At 53.5% G+C, this 20,813-nt stretch overlaps 1 protein-coding gene across 2 annotated transcripts in view; it reads left to right on the top strand.

The window, feature by feature from the left end:
- DPYSL3 (dihydropyrimidinase like 3) overlaps positions 1–20,653 on the top strand; it is a 28,672-nt gene extending 8,019 nt beyond the window's left edge. The window contains exons 1-14 of one of the 2 annotated variants that reach the window (XM_063169132.1): positions 134–235; positions 6,230–6,318; positions 8,564–8,748; positions 9,756–9,920; positions 10,107–10,168; positions 10,573–10,653; positions 11,765–11,833; positions 14,261–14,381; positions 15,052–15,208; positions 17,438–17,579; positions 17,919–18,089; positions 18,676–18,855; positions 19,353–19,515; positions 19,967–20,653. In XM_063169132.1, coding sequence (XP_063025202.1) covers positions 197–235; positions 6,230–6,318; positions 8,564–8,748; positions 9,756–9,920; positions 10,107–10,168; positions 10,573–10,653; positions 11,765–11,833; positions 14,261–14,381; positions 15,052–15,208; positions 17,438–17,579; positions 17,919–18,089; positions 18,676–18,855; positions 19,353–19,515; positions 19,967–20,055 — 1,713 coding nt within the window. In that variant the 5' untranslated portion in view covers positions 134–196 and the 3' untranslated portion in view covers positions 20,056–20,653. Of the gene's footprint in view, positions 1–133; positions 236–6,229; positions 6,319–8,563; positions 8,749–9,755; positions 9,921–10,106; positions 10,169–10,572; positions 10,654–11,764; positions 11,834–14,260; positions 14,382–15,051; positions 15,209–17,437; positions 17,580–17,918; positions 18,090–18,675; positions 18,856–19,352; positions 19,516–19,966 lie in introns of those variants that run through there. The other variant, XM_063169131.1, reaches the window with a different exon arrangement.
- The last annotated feature ends 160 nt before the right edge of the window (positions 20,654–20,813 follow it).

The following is a 20,813-nucleotide window of genomic DNA, read 5'->3' as shown; positions in this document are numbered from 1 at the left end:
CCGGGCGGGGCGGGGCGGGCGCGCCCTGCGCGGGCCAGGCCCGGGCGCCCCCTGGCGGCGGCGGGCGGCGCGGTGGGCGGGGCGGGCGGCGGCCGTCCCGGTGCGGCGGGTGCGGGCTCGGTCTCGCCTTTGTGAGAAGCGGCGCGGAGGCAGAACGGGCGGCGGCGGCGGCGGGTCGGGCGGGACCGGCGGTACCATGTCGTACCAGGGCAAGAAGAACATTCCGCGCATCACGGTGGGTGCGGCGGGCGGGGCAGGGCGGCCCGTGGGGCGGGGGGAAACTCGGTGCCGGCGTCCGGCGTTGCGGGTCGGAGCGGGGCGGCGGCGGCGTGCAGACAAAGAGCCGCCGCCCGCGCAGGTGTCCCGGCCCCGCTGGTGACCTGTGCTGGGCAGAACCCGCGCCCCCGCGGGAGCAGCGCGGGCTGGACCGTCGGCGGTGCCCGGTGCCCGTGCCCGGTGCCCGTTGGGTGTTCCCCCTGCGGGGCCGGCCTCCCGCAGGGCGCTCCCCGTGCTCGGTGCTCCCGCCGAGCAGCTCCTCGCTCTCGCCGTGTCAGGTGCGGCGCTGCCGCTGCGGCGCTCCGGGACCCGCCCGGGAGAGGCGGCGGCCGGCGGGCCGGCCCGGAGCTGCGGGAGCCCCGGTGCCAGCGGTGCCGTGCCGCGGCGCTCCCCGCGGCTCGCCTGCTCTGATCTCTGCCTGGCGCTCTGCTCCAGGCTCGCCCTGCGGAGGACTCGCTCCTGGAAGGCAGTCTGCTCTTTCATCTTACTGGCTTTTCGCTGGCTTCATTGTAGCTCCTGGGTTTTCTATTGAGGACAGTTCTGGCTCTCTGAAGAAAAAGGAAAAGCAAAGCTGCTCTTAAAGAAGCATTAAGATCTTGACCACTGTAAAGAGAAATTCCTTTGTCAGCCTAGATTCAGATGCTTTCACAAGCAATATTATGGCTTTACACATACTGCCTTTTCTGTATCCTTAGACCACAATGGAGACACCCCCTACTGCTGCTGCAGGTGGGATTTCTCCCATTCTCTGGGGCTTTTTCTTTATGATACGCCTAATCAATATGCAGGGCTTGTGCCTGCTCCTCTGGGACCCAATGGCAGCTCTCTCCCCTCAGTGGTAATAAAATCTTCCAAGCTGCTTGATTTATCCCTATTAAATCCTTTGCTTTTTCCTGAAGCTGAAAATGCTGCACTTCTGTCGCCTGAGCAGTGGGGAGGTTGGGCTTTCATGAAGGATGTATTGGAAAACTGGGTATTTGTACTTCCCAACAGCTATTGCTTCAACTGCCTAGTGTGTTTCTGGAGATGCAGAAACAATCCCTTCTGGTTCCTCTTGTACTCAACAGTGCTGCAGTCAGTATTTGTAGTCAGTTTCTGCCAGTGAAAAATCAGAGTTTGCCTATTGTATCTGTTTGCAGCAGTTTCTCCTTTTCCAGGACAGCCATTTTAGTGGAGAGGCCAGGAGCACGAGTGAGTGGTGCATGTGTTAGTGTGAGATAAATTTCTGTGCAAATTATTCCCAACATGAGTTGTAAAAGCCTGGTCAAAAGCTGTATGTGACAGGCCAGACTGTGGTCATTGATGGAAGGCTGGGAGGTGCAGGCACGTCTGTCAGCTGCGCCATGGAGGAAACACAGGGAGGGAGGTTAGCCAAAGCTTTGGCTTTCTCAGCCATGGCTCCATCAGCTTGGTGTGGATGTGCTGCTCCTCACTGTCTCCTGTTGCGCACCATGCATCTGAGACCACTAAGCATCCTATTACATTTTACATGTGTGCTGATTCTAGGGTGCCCAGCTCAGGAGAATAGCAATTTCAGATCTTGTGTGTCTGTTGAGAGACTTTTTATTGGTTCCTTTTCTTTGGCTGTTTGGAAGGGTGACCAAAGTATTTCCCCTCTTGCAGTATGTTTTTCTGCAGGAAGAGAGGTGGAAGACTAAAATCTTGTCCTGATTTTACAAAATACCTGTTAACAGAACTGTTGGTTGAATCAAAATTACTCAGTCGTTGTGCTTTTGTCATAAATTTCTTTCCTAGGTCAGGTGGACTGGAGATCCCATATTTTTTCCTGGTGTGAGCCATGCCCACCCCAGTTACCCTGCTGGAGCCTACAGACATCATCTCTGTGATGTCTCTGCCACCTCTGAGAACGAGGAGGTGTGTGTGGTGTTGGCCAGCATGGTGTACCAGGTACACATGGGGAAGGAGGCCTCAGTTACTGACCAGACAGGTTTTGGTGAACTGGTAGCTATCAGTATGTCATTTCCAAGCCACAAACCGTAGGGAATCACAGTGTAGCTGGCAGCTATCTCTCCCTATGACACTAGCCAGGGCTTCTTCCGTGCTGTTGTGTGGTGCATTAGTAAGGAGGAACCATAAGCTTCTGATGAAACACTTCTGCAATTAGTGTCTCTGTTTTTACAAGGGAAAAAGCAGTAAAACCATACACCTGCTTCTGTGCTTCCCTAATTATGCCCTTGTGCTTTGTAAACGAGGTGAGCACTGTTCTTGGCTGGGTTCAGCAGCCTTCTGGAAGTGCTGCCTGCCTTTCTTTCTGCAGCATCACTCTGAAGACCACCTGATACTTTGGGATCTCAAAATGACCAGATGATGCTTAAGGGCACTAGGAGCAGAGTGTGGGCATGAGGGAATGGATGATGGCTTTGAAAGCTTGATTCCAAATGCAGACAGGCAGAGAGACAGGGAGAGTTGTGCATAAACCAGCATGGAGAGGTGTTGAGGGCTGGTGGCGAATCCGGCAGGTTTTGGCAGAGCTGTGCTGGAGGGAAAGCTCCAGGCTTGGCCTCGTAGGCGTCTCTTGTGCCTGAAGGCACCGCAGCGGTGGCAGAGGAGCTGTCCCTGGCTGCTCTGGAGGCAGTGCCCGCAGGGCAGGCAGGGCTGGTGCAGCTCATGCCCACGGCTGCTTTGGGGCCCTGTGCCCAAAGGCCGTGCCGGGCACTGCTGCTCCCTCCTGGCCAGGCCCCAGCGCCCCTGCTGCACGAGGGCTTTCCCTCTGCTCACGGGCTGAGGACACAGCCTGACGCTGGCTGGCAAGAGCTGTGGTGGGTGTACAGAGGCACAGTGAGCCCTGATATGGGAACGGTGCATTTATTGTGGTCTGGGACTGCTCTGGGAGCATGCACTGAAGAAGCCTGGCTGTTAACTCAGACTCATTTCCTCATAACTGCTTCATTCTCTTCCTTTCTTCTTTCCCTGCCTCTTGTCACCTGGGTGCACTCCTGAACGGTGCCAGAGCCTGTAGGCATGTCATTTGGATTTTCCTTATTCAATTTAGTTGCATTTGTTTCCTTGCAGTCAGTGGGTGGGTGCTGGTGCAGTCCCTTCGCTGTCGGGTGGGCACGGTGGGTTCTAGCAATGCCTGATCTCCTGAATGGATGCCTTGTTTGTGCTTCAGCCACTGTGGATCTCTCAGTTTTGTGTACTGACAGTTAGCACTGAGCAGCCCTTCACATCTACCACAGAATGACCTCTTGTGAGTGTGGAGCAGGCATATTTCTTGAGCTCATATTAACACTTTATTTAGTAATTGCCAATGGGACAGTCTCCTGCACCTGTGCTGCCTCTGCCTGACTGCCTTGCCTTCCTCCAGTCTGATGTGCAGGGAAGGGCAGGCCAGCATCAGTGTTTGCTGATGTTCCCGCACTCTAGTGAGAACCAGCTCCAGGAATTCAAGAAAGCAAGTTGGAGAGGGCAAGACAAAAAAAATGGAGGGCTGTTAGTGGATTTGGGCGGGGAGATTTTTTTTGTTAGTGTGTCTGTGCTCAGGGCCCTCAGCCCCGAAGCTGAGCATCGCCCAGCGTGTGCCCCGTGGGCAGAGGCGTGGCACAGCTGTGCTCTGGCCCAAGCACCCGGGGCTGCCCAGCCACTGCACCCCGGCTGCTCTTGTGCCCCAGCTGCTCCTGAGACATGGTCCCCAGGGAGGCCCGGCCGTGGTCCCCAGGTCGCCGGTCAAGATGAGGATCTCTGCTCATGGAGTGCAGCATGTCGAAGGAGCTGTGCATGGAGGGCTGTGGCGTGCCCTCGCTTCCAGGCCCCCCTTAGCACAGTTTGGGCACTCCTCTGCCCGATGTGCCCGCTGGGCTCAGGGAAGAAGCGGGGCTGACCCCGGCTCCGCTTGTTGGAGGGGACGCTGAGGGGCAGGAGAGCCGGGAGCAGCTCGGCTGAGCTCTTTTCCTGGTGGCAGGAGAGGCTCCCTTGGGCTGTGCTGGCAGGGAGGGTGAGATCCCCTTGCCGGGGTGCCGGCCGTGTGCGGGCAGCGGGGCAGCGGGGCCGTGTGCGGGACCGCTCCCCGGCCGTGTGCGGGGCGGGTGGGGCCGTGTGCGGGGCGGGTGGGGCCGTGTGCGGGGCGGGTGGGGCCGTGTGCGGGGCAGCGGGGCCGTGTGCGGGGCGGGTGGGGCCGTGTGCGGGGCCGCTTCCCAGCCGTGTGCGGGGCAGTGCGGGGCAGCCCGGGCCGTGTGCGGGGCAGCCCGGGCCGTGTGCGGGGCAGCCCGGGCCGTGTGCGGGGCAGCCCGGGCCGTGTGCGGGGCAGCTCGGGCCGTGTGCGGGGCAGTGCGGGGCCGTGTGCGGGGCCGCTCCCCGGCCGTGTGCGCTGGGCTGGGCTGGGCTGAGCTGCGGCGAGCTGAGCAGCGCGCCGGCATTCCCGTCCTTTCCCCACCCAGTTCCTTTGTCTCCGCTGCGTGTGCATGAGATTGCTGTAAAAACGCACGCGGGGCTCTGGGCTTTGGCTGCTGCCGGGATGCAGGAGTATTCTTTGCATCCTTCTGTTGACAGAAGGATGCAAATTCCCCCTATGGTGGCGATACTTCGGAAATGGCCCCAAGGGTAGCGGGTGGAGAGCAAACCCATTTCCCTGCAGAGCAATTAACCATTGCCAGAGCGTCACAGGGTGAGGCTGGCATGTGAGCCCTGCTGAAGGCTCTGGTCGGCCTTGTCCAGGCTCAGACTGTGGAAAGGGAGTGTATTTACGTGCCAAAACCGGGGCTGTGGGCAGCGGGGGTAACAGAGAGGAGCGTAAGGTGTGGTTAAGAGCTGAAGAGTTGTTGGAGGTGTTTTAAGCAGTCGGGTACACAACATGTTCTCTGGCACAGCGGTTAGCCTGTGTCACCTGAACCCACGGCAGGCATATGTGACATCAGGTGGTTTGCCCCTCTACTGCCTGCAGCTGCTTGTGCAGCCTTGCGCAGGTGGAGGTAGGTAGAAGAGCAGGACCTCAGCCATCCCAGTTCCTCTGGACAGGGTCTGTTTCCACAGGACAGTGCCCATCCTCTCCCATCAGTGTATGCTGAGTTGTCTGGTCCAAAAGTGTGAATGCAGGAAGAGCATAAGGACAATTCTGGTTGGGGTGTTCCTCTGGCGTCTGGCTGTGCTCCTTTGGAGAAGGCTGCTGGCCATTTTGGTCAATAGAAAGGAGAACAGAATAAGTGGTAAATCATGAGGTTGGAGTGCAGTCCAGTGCCTCCTGGTTTTTGTATAGACCTGTGAAATGCCTCAGAAGCATTACCCCAAGCACAGCAGGAGAGTGGCAGATTAACAGCTGATTGCCTGTCCTGTTGGTGGTTTTTGCAAGGTGGTAACAGAGGAGAGTAACTTGTCTTCTTTAATGCAACTTATTTTACATGGTGTCATTAGAGACATGCCCTTAGTACAAACTTTCTCTAAATGCTGATCTGTGGCTCATGCTGGCTGCCAAGTAATATGCATAATGTCCCAACATAGGAAGCTTTTGACTTCTCTCTATATTAGGGAAGCATATTTGCTGTGTCCCCAGTGACTCTCCCCTGTGCTCAGTCTGCCTCGGTAGTGTTTCTGGCAGCCCTTCTCCCACTTAGAAACATCTTTAGGAGTATGACATTTTCAATCCTTGCTCTTGTAGTGTTGTTTGGAGTGCTGACACAGGTCCAGTGACCTTTCTGCAGCATCGGTGGTTGAGGTGAGCAGTGGGAGAGCACCTGTACAGCATGCTGAGAATCATAAAATCATAATATTTTAAGGGGTCGGAATGGACCTTAAAAGATCATGTAGTCCAAACCCCCTCTAGTGGGACACTTCCCACTAGATCAGGTTGCTCAAGGACTTAACCAACCCAGCTTTGAATACCACCAGCATTGGGACATCCATAACCTCCCTGGGCAAGCTGTTCCAGTGTGTAACCACCCTCTCAGTCAAAAGTGAAGCATGTGTGTTCTGACGGCTGCTGTGCTCTTCCCTTTTTCAGAGTGATCGTCTCCTTATTAAAGGAGGGCGAATAGTCAATGATGACCAGTCATTCTATGCTGACATTTATGTGGAGGATGGCCTCATAAAGTAAGTATTTGATTTCTATCATCTTCATCTCCTTTTAAACTGGCTTCAGGTTGGGTGGTTATTGGCTTTTAGTGGATGTGATATGTGCCCAACTTGCCAGGCAGTAAAGCCTGATAGCCCTCTCTATTCAGAGGCTCTACTCTCTGCAGTGTGTGTAAGCACATATGTGATTGTCTCATGTGTTCTCAGAGGAGTTCCAGTGACTGAATTGCTGTCAGGCTTGTGGGATCGTGATACTGCGTCCATTGTACAGCAAAGTTGTTTCTAATTGCACCAGGAACAAGGTTTATCTTTGACTTCTCTTTTGCCCTGTGTTAACTGTATTACCATGAATGACCCCACACAAGATGCTGTTTGTTAGTACTTACAAGGATAGTGCTGTGCTGCAAGTCATCTGCATCCTTGAGATTTCCAGGAATTGCAGGGAAACCTCTGGGTTCCCCCAGCTTCTCCGTGTCTGTCTCAGAGCTGCAGGAATAGCTCAGTTGTTTAAAGTTTGCCATTCAAACTTGGCAGAGGAATTGTGCTGGGCCAGCTCCACACTGGGTGAAGTGAAAGAACCATGATATTTATAGCCCTGAGATTTGAAAAGGCATTGCTTGCTCTATGGTAGCAGTTATTTATCCAGCCTTACCAGGGTGGTAGATGCTAAATATCCACCATCAGATAAATACTTCCAGAAGTGTGAATGCATTTTTATCTGGTGGACAAGACCATTTGTGATCGACAAGTGCTTGTACACAGGCAGGGATCAGAGCCAGCTTCTGGTGTTGCTGTGGTGCATGCTTTCTGAATATTCGTGGGCAAATCACTGAGCCTCATCTACAGCCTGGAGGCCACAGAATTTCACTGCCTTGGGAGCTAAATGCTCTTACAAGTGAATCCTGCGAAGAATACAGTAAGCAATTGAAAACCTTTAGTGATGGATTCATCTCCATAAAAGCAGTGGGAAGAGCTGCTGATTTATTGCTGTGAGGACAGTAAAGTGAGCAGTTCTGTCCACAGAATTTTTGTTACACTACGGAAAAGAAAACCTGCAAAGTGACTCAGCTTGAATGAAATACAAAAATGGAATTTGTTTCTCATTTTTACCTCCCCAGTGTGCCAAGGAAATCAGAAGTTTTCCACTAAAACCAACTTACCTTTAACCTTGATTTATCAAGGAGCACTGAGAAAGGCTTGATGAAAGTAGGATTTCTGAAGGAAGAGATTTGAAGGCTGAGTTGAACATCTGGACACATAAAGGGGTTGAGGGAGCAGGGGCTGAGAAAGGGAATGCTGAGGTTCAGGTAACTTGGCCTGCAGGAGGGCTGGATATGTCAGGTTGTGCTCAAATAGGACAGGATCCAGAGCACTGTAGTTGTGTATTAGGTTACTGGCGCATTTATTCTGGAACTCTTTAGATTTCCTGTTTTCAGAAGACATTTTGAGGTACTTGGCATTTTCGCTGCCTTAACTACAGTGAGGGCCTGCGGATAGCAGAGCTGTCCTTCAGGGTCGCAGAAGAGACAAGGTGAGAGGGGGGGACTGTGGTGAGCCCAGAGCGTGCCGCTGTGCCATGAGCCCAGCAGGCTGCAGCCAGTCTAGCTGGGCACTTGCTGAGCCATTTCCCAGCTCCCAGGAGTCCCTTCACTCTTGGGACTTTGTGCTGTGAGCAGCATTGCAAGTCCCTAATAAGCCCTGAGCTGGTCTAGCAGCTGTGGCATTACAGTGGAAATCATCTTTATCTGTAAGGAAGCTCAGACTTGATCCTTACTTAAGGTGGGCAGAAGGACGGGAGACAGGAGAGATTAGGGGTGTAGCTCACTTGGAAGCAGGGCTGGTGTTGGGTTTTGTGGGCATGCACCCTGGGTGGTGCTGACATGTGTGCTGCAGCCTGTTTCCTGAGCCTGCTGGGATGAGGCGTCCTAGGCAGGTTCTCACCAGCTCTGCAGAGATCACCATCAGACCATGCTCCCCAGCTACCCCAACCCAGCGTGTGCCCGGGCAGCAGGTGCCATCCGAGTCACCTGCAGAGCAGCTGGGCAGATGGCAGCCACCCCTGAGCTGAGCACAGCATAGGTGTGAGCAAGCCAGACAGTGCTGTGTGTTGCTGCAGAGCGCAGCGAGCCTGGGTCTGGGGGCAGCACAGAGTGGGGGGTTCCTGCTGGCAGGGAGCTGCCCTGGCAGGTCCTGGCTGAGCTGTTCAGAGGTTAAGTTGTGGCAGGTTTTCCTTTGTGAGAGTATCTTGGTGTGATCTTATCAGGCAGATCGGAGACAACCTGATTGTTCCTGGAGGGGTCAAAACCATAGAAGCCAATGGGAAGATGGTGATCCCTGGAGGAATTGATGTCCACACTCGCCTGCAGATGCCATACAAGGGAATGACCTCTGTGGATGATTTCTTCCAAGGAACAAAAGCAGCTCTGGCTGGTGGAACCACCATGATTAGTAAGTGCAGTAGGCATGGCCTGTGCATGACACCCCCCAGTATTCTTGCAAGATCACCCAGTTCTTTATTTTTCAATGTACTTTTCTCAGTCTTCTGTGTTTTCAAAGCCCATGACAGTGTGTTCATATTTTCTGTGATCTCTGTCAGTGCAGTCTAGGGAGTAAGGACTGGGATGAATCTTTTGATCCTTAGTAATGATGAAATGATAGGACAGGAGATGTGCATAGGACCCCTTAGTCTTGGAGATCCTGTGTTCTGCAGTGCTTGTCTGCAGCCACTCTTGCCTCTGGGAGCCTCAAAAAGGAGCAATGGCATAACTTCTCTGTTAAATAACAGTGGGGCAGCATGGTGCTCGGATGGCTCTGAGCAGAGGAACAGAGCAGTGTGTTGGCATCGCACACTGCTCAAAAATAAACAGTGCTAACAAAAAAGGAAAGGCAATTCTGAGGTCCTTTTCTGGAGGATGCTATGGCTGTGCACTGGTTTGAGGTCCAGGTGTTGTCCTGTGCAGTGGTTACAGTTGCATGCACTGCAGGGTTTCTTGGGATGCAGGAGCAAGGTTTGATCCCTCCAATAAAGGGCTGAGTTCCTTGTCCCCCCCCCCCCCCACCATTTTTCCTTCCTCGATGCCAAAAAAAAAAAAAAAAAGTTTTGTGAAATGGTCTGTGGCAAAGTGTGGAGATTCCATGCTGTGCAATTAAAAGTGCATTAGTGTTGCAGTGTGGCAGGAGGCTGTGTGCTAATGGGGTGGGAGTGGGGATGGGGAAAGACAAGGCTCTTCAGCTTTCAGACAGTTTCTCAGCAGATGCGTGTAAAAGCCCCTGATCCCGTGCCAGAGGCCATTACACAAAGGCTCTGTGCACTTCCCTGCCAATAAATGCATTGAGGAGCCGAGGCACGTTGTGGAGGTGAGCTGCCCTGAAGCTGCTGGGGAGGCCAGCGTGGGCGGTGGGCTGCGCGGCCGGGGTGGGAGCCCTTGGGCAGCCCTCGCCTGCTGTCCCTGCAGTTGACCACGTGGCGCCCGAGCCCGAGTGCAGCCTGGCCGAGGCGCTGGAGCGGTGGCGCGAGTGGGCGGACGGCAAGGCCTGCTGCGACTACGCCCTGCACGTGGACATCCCTCGCTGGAGCGACCGCGTCCGGCAGGAGCTGCACGCCATGGTCCAGGAGAAAGGTCTGTGTCCCGTGGCTCCCTGTCCCCGGCCAGGCAGGGCGAGAGGCAGCCGCGCTGCTGGCTGCCTGCAGGGCTCTGCACAGCTGCCAGCCGGAGCTGTGCCCGCAGGGCGGCTGTGGGGAGGGTGGCCAGAGCAGCAGCCTGACCTGCCCAGCTCACCCCTCTCTCCTCTCTGCCCTGCCCCAGGTGTTAACTCCTTCATGGTGTACATGGCCTACAAGGATTTGTACCAGATGTCCAACACTGAGGTGAGACCCCCCTGCAGCGCCATGGTTGTGTTGATTCAAGGAGCAGTGCAGGGTGAGAGCCATGGTGGGCATGGGGCAGCTCATAAGGCTGGTACCTATTGCCCCTGGCCAGTCCTTGCTGCTGCTCCCCTCTACCCTGGCTGCCTGTGCAGGGCTGCTCCGGGCTGTGCTGTGGGCTGGTTGGGCTCCTGCACTGCAGGTGGAGACACAAGTCTAGTGTGGAGATCACCAAGAACATCTGCTGGTGACTCCGTTCTTCAGAGAGCTGGTCCCTGCACAGCCAGAGCTCTGCCTGGCACGGCTACACTCGGTCCTGCTGCTGCCAGGGCCATGGGTGGAAGGGCATGAGGGGTGCCAGGGCCCTGGGCAGCCTGCTCACTAATAATTTCTTGTCTCTCTTTTAGCTGTATGAGATTTTCAGCTGCCTGGCAGAGCTGGGTGCCATAGCTCAAGTTCATGCAGAAAATGGGGATATAATTGCACAGGTAACATGCAGAAAATTGGGATATAATTGCACAGGTAACTAACTACTTCTGGTACACAAGAAGTAGAAATCTGTGTCAGGCAGATTTGATGTGGGGCATTAGTAAAATGGCTCTGAAGGTGGACATCTTGTGCAAGGTGATATCTTTGCTGTTCAGCAGCAATATCAAAGTTGGCAAGATTTTTTGTTGTGAATATCGTGTGCATAAGCGAATGTGAAATAGTGCATGAGCAATTACCTAAATGGGAGTGAGTGTCCATCAAGTAGGATATGTTTGCTGTAGCTGCCTTCAGTGAGGAGAGGCAGAGACCTTTGCCTTGCACATAACAAACCAGGAGAGGTAAAGTCCATTGAGAACTGCCTTGGCAAGGGAGATTTTCTCCCTGTAAGCAAACAGGTAGCTAATGAAGCTGGATTTACACGGCAGATGTTCTGAGGGACATGGTTGAGTGATCAAGTGGGTAGTGTGTATTGGCCTGCTGTGCTGTAATTGGTGCTGGGTGACAGAAGGTCCAAATGTTTTCAATTCTCATTGAGACGCAGAAGACATTGCTCAGTTAAGCTCTACAACTATTTGGTTTTTTCTCTCTCTTGTTCTTGGGAGTTGAAGGAGCATGAACCAAGAAGTCATTCTTTGAGCATCTTTTCAGACTACAAGAATTAGTTTTTGTTTGGACTTTTTAGAGCTGCAGTGCACAGTTGGATGGCTCCTTCACATGAGAACCGAGTGGTCTGAGGAATTGTATCGGCCAGAGCTTATCTTTATTTTAGCACCTGCCTAATCATAAAATGCCCCAAAATTACTAATTAGTAGCACTTCACAGACCTGGGAACTGGAGAAGATTGGGAGTTTTGTAGCCCTGTTTTGTTGCCATATTGTTCTTGTTTCACTGAAGTTGGTTTAACTCAGTGCCTGCCCTCCCATTGCCCCATGTTCCCTCCTTCTCTTTCAAATCCCTTGAGGGTACAGCAGCCTCTCCCCATGCTTGGTGGTCCCACAGGACATAGGGTGTTGATGGTCCTGAGGGAAGGGCTTGACACAGAAGGGATCTGCTTTTTTGTGGTCGATAGTTTCAGTCCTGTGATATCCCTCTGCTCTTTTGATGTCCTAGGAACAAGCCAGGATGCTGGAGATGGGAATAACAGGCCCTGAAGGCCATGTGCTGAGCAGACCTGAGGAGGTAAGATCAGAGGACAGCTCAGCCTTGCTTCACTGAGGAGTTTTCCCAGTCACAGAAGGGCTCAGTGTGTTCAGTGGGGCCGAGCAGGCATCAGGGCAGGGGAGAGTGTGTGTACGTCCAGGGGTATCCATTGTTACAGGCACTGCTGTCTTTTTCATCAGCAGCCCAGGAAAGTGCAAGATGCATGTTTGTGACAGACATTTCTTAGTTGTGCTTGAGTTGCCCAGCAGAGACAGAAGCCCTGGTTCTGAGTCTCACAGAGAGGAATCAATCAACCAAAATCTCTGTATGGCTGTAGCAGTCTTTGAGGCTGCTTTGGGGCATTTGTCTTATGTAGGCGACTCCACAGGTGTGAGAAGCCTAAGAAGAATCTACTGACGTGTTTTAGAATTCACTGTTCACATCTAAGTGCTGACAAATTCCAGCCTTTTCCTCCTTTATATTTGCTTAGTCTCCAAAGAGTGCTTCAGAGGCAGACGACGAAGCCATTGTTTGAAAGGAGTGGCAGGGAAAGAGAAGGGGAATTCTCTGGTTACAATTCATTGTCAGAACACTAATGAGATTACTTCTAATTTTAGCTTGTATGGATTTTTCTGTTTGGTCCATTAATATAAGTTGAGTATAATTTTAGATGGATTCCCTTCCCATAACTCCCTGCTGAGAGGTGCTTTGACTTCCCACAGCATGTGAGAGAAAAAAACAATAGGAATTTGGTACAGTAGCGAAGTTGAGCAGGGAAGCACAGGGACAGATTTGTACTTGAGGTCCTTCTGAAATAAAATCAGTTGGCTTAAATTAAAAGTGTAGGAAGTTGGCTGTGTTTGGACTACTAACAACATAAATGGCCTAGTGTAATAATAGTACTTACTCTCTTTGAAATACAAGAGTATAAAGCATTTTCCTGTACAGGAAAGAGTCTCAGTGTCAAACACAGTAGCTCAGAGTCCCTCTTATTTTTATGACTCTAACCTGTTGCCACTAGTTGGCAAGCTGAAGTGCAATTACGGGAAGCTGTAGTTGTGCCCAGATTTGAGAACTGTCCTGTTACCATAAGCAGTGCAGATCTCATCCAAAGCCAATAAAACATTGTTAGGTGTTTGATCTTGAAATGCCATTAAAGTATAAGGCAAGTGAGAACAGTGCAAGGCTGTGGATATTATGCATTCAGCCAAATTCAGATCTCATTGCCTTTGAAAATAAAGTGTCCTTCTTCCAGAACATACTCTTCCTTGGAAAATGTTAGGTGGAGCACAAATGACCACGTAAAGCCTGCAGACAGATGGCAAAGCATTAGGAGAGTGCTCTGTGGGTCTGTGGGTCTTCTCTGTCCTGGAGGGACCTCAGTGGGGGTTAAAGGCATGTTCTTCTGTCAGGGGATGGTGGTGACTTGGCAGGGCAGGATGATGCAGCTCCAGATGGTAACCTGCTCTGAGGGTGTGCAGTGATGGCTGTTTGCTCCTGTCCACGTGTTAAACCCCATCAACTACTGCAGCCCTAAGTATGGTGATAAAAAATCACTTCTCACTTAAATTTCTGTTTAAAGAGTCTTTAAGAAGAGAAAAACCTCTTTTCACTGTACAGCAAATAGATCTGCAGAAGTATGAGAGAAGTGCATGTGTGTCTGGATGCAGTGCTCTGCTTCTCTGCCCTGGGACATTTCGGCTGGCATGGTCCCAGACATTGCCCTGGGGGTGGATAATTGTGTCTTTTTAAGGCTTCTGTTTTGAACTTTCTCAAGCCAACACTTGAAGCCAAATGGAGCAAACACTTGGAGAGCTCTGGGGCTGAGCTCAGGCTGGGCACAGGCTGATGTAATGGTCCAAAGATATCCCTCCTGGTGGAAATCTACCCTCCACTAACAGCAGGACAGTGAGATGGGGCGGCTGTCAGCAGGCTGGGGCAAGCAGAAGCTGCACTGCAGGATGGCCAGGCCTCAAACACGAGCTGCCTGCCAGCGTGCAGCCCTCTGCACCCTGCCATGGTCGTGACAGGGGACGTGTGGTTAAACCTGCTGCAGCTGTAGGACGGCCTGGAGCAGGGCAATGCTGTGAAAGGGTGGACCTTGCCACTCCCTGGCTGCAGCCCGCAAGCTGGGCTGGGCAGCACTCCCTGGGCTCCTTGGGCTGCCATGAGAGCTGGAACCGGGCAGTGGAAAGAACAGCAGATGCAGCTCTGCTGGGCCCTGACAGGGCTCAGACAGTGCTCCTGTGCCAGGCATTGTGCTGCTGTAGCCTGCCTGTGGGCCAGGCCCTGGGGAGACAGAAACATCCCCCCTCAGGTCTGCCTGATGAAACTGCCCTGGGGGCGTCAGGGGTAACAGCGAGGGCACAGGGTGTCCGCAGCGATCAGAGATGTGTTGGGAGTAGCAGGGGCTCGTCCCTGCCCAGCCAGTGCTCCTCTGCAGCTGTGCGCCCTCCTCTCTTGCAGCTGGAAGCAGAAGCTGTCTTCCGGGCCATCACTATTGCCAGCCAGACCAACTGTCCTCTCTATGTGACTAAAGTGATGAGCAAAAGTGCTGCTGACCTCATCTCACAAGCCCGAAAAAAAGGTGAGTGGCAGCTGGTGCTGCGCTCAGCCTGGTGCTGCCACCAGGATGCTGAATGATGTGGTCCTCATGTCCTCGTGGTTGTTTTGCCAAGATCAGAACTCTGCTTCAAGTGCTGTCTAGTGCTTCCCCTTCTGCTAGGGAGCAGTTAGCTTCGGAGTTTGCCTGACTTGTGAAGGGCAGGGTGACACTGCAGTAGCATGGAGCCACCTCCTGTTGACAGTCAGGTAGCATCAATATGTGGGGCACAGGTAGGAGCAATGTGTTAAACACCACAGTTTGTCTGCAGCTGTGAAGGGCTCAATGAGGATGCTTGTTCAGTGCACGTGGGTTGTGCTGCTCTGGCCTCCCTTTGAAATGCTCACCCCTTGGAAGTACTTGGGTGCCCTTTCAGGATGCTGGGAGCTCCCTTTATCAGTGGTGCTGGAGCACAGAGGTGCCCCTCAAGTGCCGGCATGTGCACGGCTCTGTTCAGTGGCTCTGTGCCCCTGCCCCAGGAGGTGTGAAGGGAGATTCTGGTGCATGAAGGATTTGTGCCCTTGAGCAGGAGGACCCTATGGTGATGGCATGGGTCTGGGTATTCTCAGGACATTGCAGGCTGTTGGTAGTGCTGTGGAGCAGAGAATGCCACCGGGCTCCACCTAAACACTGTTCTTTCTGTGCCCTTCTGCAGGCATTGTGGTGTTTGGTGAGCCCATCACGGCCAGTCTGGGGACTGATGGAACACACTACTGGAGCAAGAACTGGGCAAAGGCTGCAGCATTTGTGGTCTCTCCGCCTCTGAGCCCAGACCCAACCACTCCTGACTACCTTAACTCCCTCCTGGCCAGGTGAGCGACAGCTCTGCTGGGGATACTGCTAGGAGAAAGTGCTCTCTGGGTAGGGAAGAAAGGTTAGTCCAGCCTGAACCACTTCACTGTAGGTGTGTAATGAACTTAGCAGTGAGATGGCTCTCACTCCAAGCCATGTTGGTTTGTCCTCAAGAGTGGAGGGAAGACATGTTAAGCTTAACATCACTAATGAGAAAAATACCAGTAGTCATGAACCATTTTAAAAGCCCTGAAGAAGACAGAGAAATGAGGACAAGCTAAAACAGACTTGTCAACGGAAGGATTCACCGAGCTGGAGAGGTGGGGAATGGATGCTTGGGTTGGGATGCTGCACCAGCACGGAGAGCATTACAGGTTAGACAGGCTGCTAGGAACCCCAGTCAAATACAAAGCAGATATATTCACACACCTATACAGCTGAGCAGCAGCAGAGCCTGTTGAGTGCAGGAGACCTTCAGGAGCAGCTCTTGCACGTCTGGCTGGGATGGCAGGTTGTTTTTTCATCCTGAAGGCAAGAGGGTAAAAAAAGGATTTTGTGAAAACAAAGACAAACCAAAAAAGCACTTCAGCAATTTGCAATGACCTTTCACAGTTACACTCCATTCTCTCACTGGCAAGGCCAGCGCAGTGGCTGAGGACACTGAATGTTTCTGCCCTGTCTGTGTGCCATGTGTCCATTCCCCTCCACTCTCAGGCTGTGTTTGTACATCAGTTGTGTGTATGCTGCCTGCTCTGTTAGCCAGGGGAATGGCTGGCACTGAGAGGGTTGTAAATGGAAATGTCCTTTGAGGTAATGCTGGAAACATCTCTACCAAGATGAACAAGGGTTGAGGAGTCACTAAGAGGTGTCTCCAGCAGGGCATGTTAGTATAAACCTGGGTTGTGCCAGAGTGGAGATGCTGTGTCTGGGTGTAAGAGAAGTGCCAGTGCATTTGCAGTCTGAGTATGCAGTTTACCCTGCATTTTGCATGAGGTGTTCATTTGTCAGTGAACAAGAGACCCCTCAGTGCACACTGGATGTATTGTGTAGGTGCAGGTCTTCACAAGTGGCAAGGAAATGTGAGCCCAGCTCCTGAACTGGTTTTCTACTCCTTACCTTCCACTTCCAGTGTAGCCCAGAACTCGAAGAAGACACAAGCAATTCTTGGTCCCTGCAGCTCATAGGTGTCTGTCCTGACACCTCTGCCATACCGTTTTCTGTGAGGCTGCAGCAGGAGGAGAGACTGTGAGGTTCCAGCTGGGCTGGATGGCGTGTGTGTCTCCAGCAGGAAGCATGTTGTGTCATCATTCTGGGCCTCTGTCTGTGCAGTTCATCTGGCATATGGCAGAAATGGTCAGAGGACGGTGGAGATTACCAGTGGATTAGAGCAGATTTGCAGCCTCAAGGGGAGTCACTGTCTGCCCTGCTGAGGTGCTGGAGGCCCCTTGCCTCTTGCAGGCAGTGCTGGGAGCTGGCCTGCCTTGCTCTGCTTCCTTTTGCCTGGCAGCAGTGACTTTCCAATTGCTGCCTGTCCAATGTTACCTGAGGACTCAGCAGCCACTGGATGACTTCAGGGAGCCATGGACAGCTGCTTGCCTGCCTTGTCTGTGGGCAGCTCTTCCTCTTTCCTAGGAGCAGGATGGGTCGGGGTATCCCATCCGCCCAGGTGCCCTTTGGCAGAGGGTGACGAGGCCCCAGTGAAGCGTTTCTGGGCATCCTGCAGAGCTGCTCCTGGGCAGTCCCAGCTCCCTCCATCCCACTGCAGCAGGCTTTCGTGGGCTGGGGGAGGACGGTGCTAGCCCTCACCATGCAGGAGCTGGCACGCACAGTGCAGGGCTGGCTTGTGCAACTGGGACACAGCCCTGGAGCAGAGAGGCCTCTTCCTCCCTGTTGTGGCAGAAGGGTTCTCTCAAGCAGACCTGACAAACTGCCAGAAATGGAGTCCAGTAGGAAAGGACATCTTCTGGCCTGACACAAAGACCAGCATGTTCCCTAGGACCTGAGCTGTTGACTTTTCTTTTGTACAGGATGCTGTGCATGCTGGGGTGGGTGGCCCAGCATGGCAGAGATCTCTTGCCCCCAGGGGCTGGATCAGGTGGAAGTCTTCAGGCTGAGGGACTGTGGAAGTGAGGGTGCAGAGTAAAAAAACTGAGCTGGGGGCTGCTTGTGGCCAGAGGAAATCCATATCGTGTGTCTGTTGCTGTCTGACTGCAAACGCCTGACAGTGGGTTTGTTCCACCCCTCTGCAGTGGTGACCTGCAGGTGTCAGGAAGTGCCCACTGTACCTTCAGCACTGCGCAGAAAGCCATTGGCAAGGACAACTTCACAGCAATCCCAGAGGGAACCAACGGCGTAGAGGAACGAATGTCTGTCATCTGGGACAAGGCTGTGGTGAGAGCCCAAGCAGGGGAGGGGCACAGTGGGAAGAGGTGGTTGCCATCTCCGTGCTACTGCCCCGTAGAGCTGGGCACCCAGCTTGTTCCCTCTCTGGCTTTGAGAGTCACATCAAGCTGTGGCAGGAGAGGTGGTGGTTGCAGGCTTGGGCTGAACATCCAGAAGCTGTAACTGTGCCCCCAGTTCTTGGTCTGTCTGGCACTAGCTAGTAAGGTCAGCCTCAGAAGCTTGGGCCCAGCCAGCCAGCGCCTTGTGTGGGAGTGAGGAAGGTGCTTCCCAGGGCTCTTACTCACCCTTTCCCCATAGATGGACTTAGCTCTCTTTGTGTGTGTGCAGGCCACTGGAAAGATGGATGAAAACCAGTTTGTGGCTGTGACAAGCACTAATGCTGCCAAAATCTTCAACCTGTATCCACGAAAAGGGAGAATAGCAGTGGGCTCGGACAGCGATCTGGTTATATGGGATCCTGATGCAGTAAAAATCATCACAGCAAAAACCCATCAGTCTGTAAGTCCTCTGCTCTTCTGTGTGAACGCTGGAGGGTGGCGGGTGAGTAGTTTTGTCGCCTGGCTGCTGGGAGCCTGGTGCTGTCCTGCTTGGCTCTGAGGAGGAGGGACTGAGCCCAGGCTCTGGGCAGGGCCTGTTGTGGCCAGGGATTGAATGTCCATGAGCCCGAGGCACATGGGGCTTTTTTCCCCCTGCTGGAGTATTCTTCTCCTGACCCTGGCCTATGCAGGTGGAAAGACACATTTCTCCTTACCTTCGTTCCTCTTCCAGGCACAAATTTTTTTCCTGGCATTGCCACAGTGCTTTGTTTCTGCCTTACCTCAAGCCTAGGTCCTGCTTTGTCTGCTCTGGGAGTTCTTCCTCGCGCTGAGCTTCAAACCAGCAGGTCCTGGTTCATGTTGGGGACTCTGGTGGGCTTTTACTGTGAGGGGCTAGTGAGCTACAGGAGGCCTCTGAGCATGCAAGGCTTTAGGGGTGTCTTCTGCCTGCATTGATGACTCCAGCAGTGAGATGTGGGGACTCACCCACCCTGAGTGGGCAGACTGTGCTCTTGTCCCTCCTGACCATCATCCTGGGGTTGCTGCAGGTGGCTGAATACAACATCTTTGAGGGGATGGAGCTCCGTGGGGCCCCACTGGTTGTCATATGCCAGGGGAAGATCATGCTGGAGGATGGCAACCTGCATGTGACCCAGGGGACTGGACGATTCCTGCCCAGCAGCCCTTTCCCTGACTACGTCTACAAGCGCATCAAAGCCAGGAGGAAGGTGAGGAGGTGGGGATGCCAGGAGACAGAGTTGGGTTATTGGTAGCCCAAATTGCTCTTATTAACTGGTTGGTTTTCATTTGCTGTTCTTGCTGGACCCTGTTAGCAGTGCTGCAAACTCCTGGTGTATTTTGAATATACAAAATTACTGAGGCTTGGATAGGGAGCCCTTTGGGTTAGTGATGTGCCATGGTGGAGACAGATGCTCCTTAAGGTTAGCAGTGGTAATGTCTCTCTTCATCCCGTCCTGCTGCGGCAGGGGTCTGGAGGGAAACACTGTTTAAAATGAAGAGATTGGCCAAAATCACCTTCTCCTCCCTGATATGTGCAGCATAAACCCCATCTGGGGGATAGCCTCTTGCACTGGCTCTGCACACCTTACAGGGCAGTGGGGCTGTGCCAGGCCTCAGTGCTGCAGGACTATAGCAATGTGGCATCCTTCTGCAGGGGGACTGAGGAGCTGGAAAAGTGTCATTGTCCTCTTCTCTCTGGTGACAGATGGCAGAGGTGCACGCTGTGCCCCGGGGCTTGTATGACGGACCCGTGTTTGACCTGACCACCACCCCCAAGGGGGGCACCCCTGCGGGGTCAACCAGGGGGTCCCCCACGCGTCAGACCCCGCCCGTCAGGAACCTCCATCAGTCTGGATTCAGCCTGTCAGGTGAGTACGTGCTGTGCCTGGGCTGGGAGGGGGCAGAGCCACTGGCCCTATGTCCCTGTCCCTGGCCTGGGGCAAGGGGCAGTTAGAGGTGGCCTGCACCAAGGTAAGCACATGAGTGGGTCATGGCAGGGCAAGATCCCGTGTGTCCCTTAAAGGGCATGGCTGGAGCTGCACCTTGCAGGAGCAGCCAGGCAGACTGCCTGGAGGCCACTGTGGCCGTGGAGGCCAGCGCAGCTGTTCCTGCTGTGTGGGTCTGTGCACGAAGCATCTGCAGAGACGTTAAAGCCACTGCGGCTCTGAGCTGCTGCTGGAGTTGGAGAGGGAGCAGGTTGCAGTAGATAGCCTCTGGAGGGCCTTGGCAGGACTCCAGGCTGCCTGACTGCTCAGTCTGTGAAGAAGGTGCTCTTAACTTCACTTTGCCCGTTCCCTTTGTACTCTGATCCTCTCCCAGGTACCCAGGTTGATGAGGGCATGCGCTCAGCGAGCAAGCGCATTGTCGCGCCGCCGGGAGGCCGCTCCAACATCACCTCCCTGAGCTAAATGTCCCGCCTGAGGAGGAGACAAAACCCTGTTCAAGCAAAGGAGGAAAAATGGTACATTGGTGTTGAAGAATGAAAAGAAATAAACCTGTTCTGAAGAATCAATAAGCCTCAAGCCTTATGTTTCACAAATGCTACTTGCTACCTAGCTTTAAGATGTTGCTTCATTTTGTTTTTGCATAGCCTTAAAGTTCTGTTGTTGTTACTGTTGTGGGTTTGGTTGGATTGTGTTTTGCTCTTCCTCTCTGTATGCATGCTGCTCGGACAGGTTGCTCGGTTCAATGTTATTGGTGTTGAACGTGTGTGGGACGCCGTGGTGTGGGACAGTGGGAATGGCCCACAGGGCGACCCGGCCAGGCAGGTGAGGGGCAGGGTCTGGCCGGGGCAGGATGTCGGATGGGGAGGGCAGGTGCACTGAGCTCATAGGGAGAGGTGGTCTGTCACGTTCATCTCCTTCATCTCCACCCAAAGCTCTGGCGTTTCATCATGAGGCCTGTGGGGGAGCTCGAATCATCTCTGTAACAGCTGTCACAGCACCTTGTGTAAGGAGTTTTACTACTTTGTACACTTTATTAAAAAAAACGTTGTTCCTTCAAACAGCTCATGTTGTCGGTTGGCTCTTCTCTTCCTCGGGCCCCTGCAGCTTGGCAGGGGCAGTGCCCGGCTGGGAGCTGGGCTGGGCAGCACAGGGGTTTGGGGGTGTTGGGGCTGGAGGGGCAGCAGCATGCGGTGCTCGCTGCTACACCTGTCAGGGTGTTG

This window comes from Melospiza melodia, chromosome 14, assembly GCF_035770615.1.
Source record: "Melospiza melodia melodia isolate bMelMel2 chromosome 14, bMelMel2.pri, whole genome shotgun sequence".
Classification (NCBI taxonomy): domain Eukaryota; kingdom Metazoa; phylum Chordata; class Aves; order Passeriformes; family Passerellidae; genus Melospiza; species Melospiza melodia.
The sequence above is the reverse complement of the archived record's forward strand: the minus strand, read 5'-3'. Positions and strand labels throughout refer to the sequence as shown.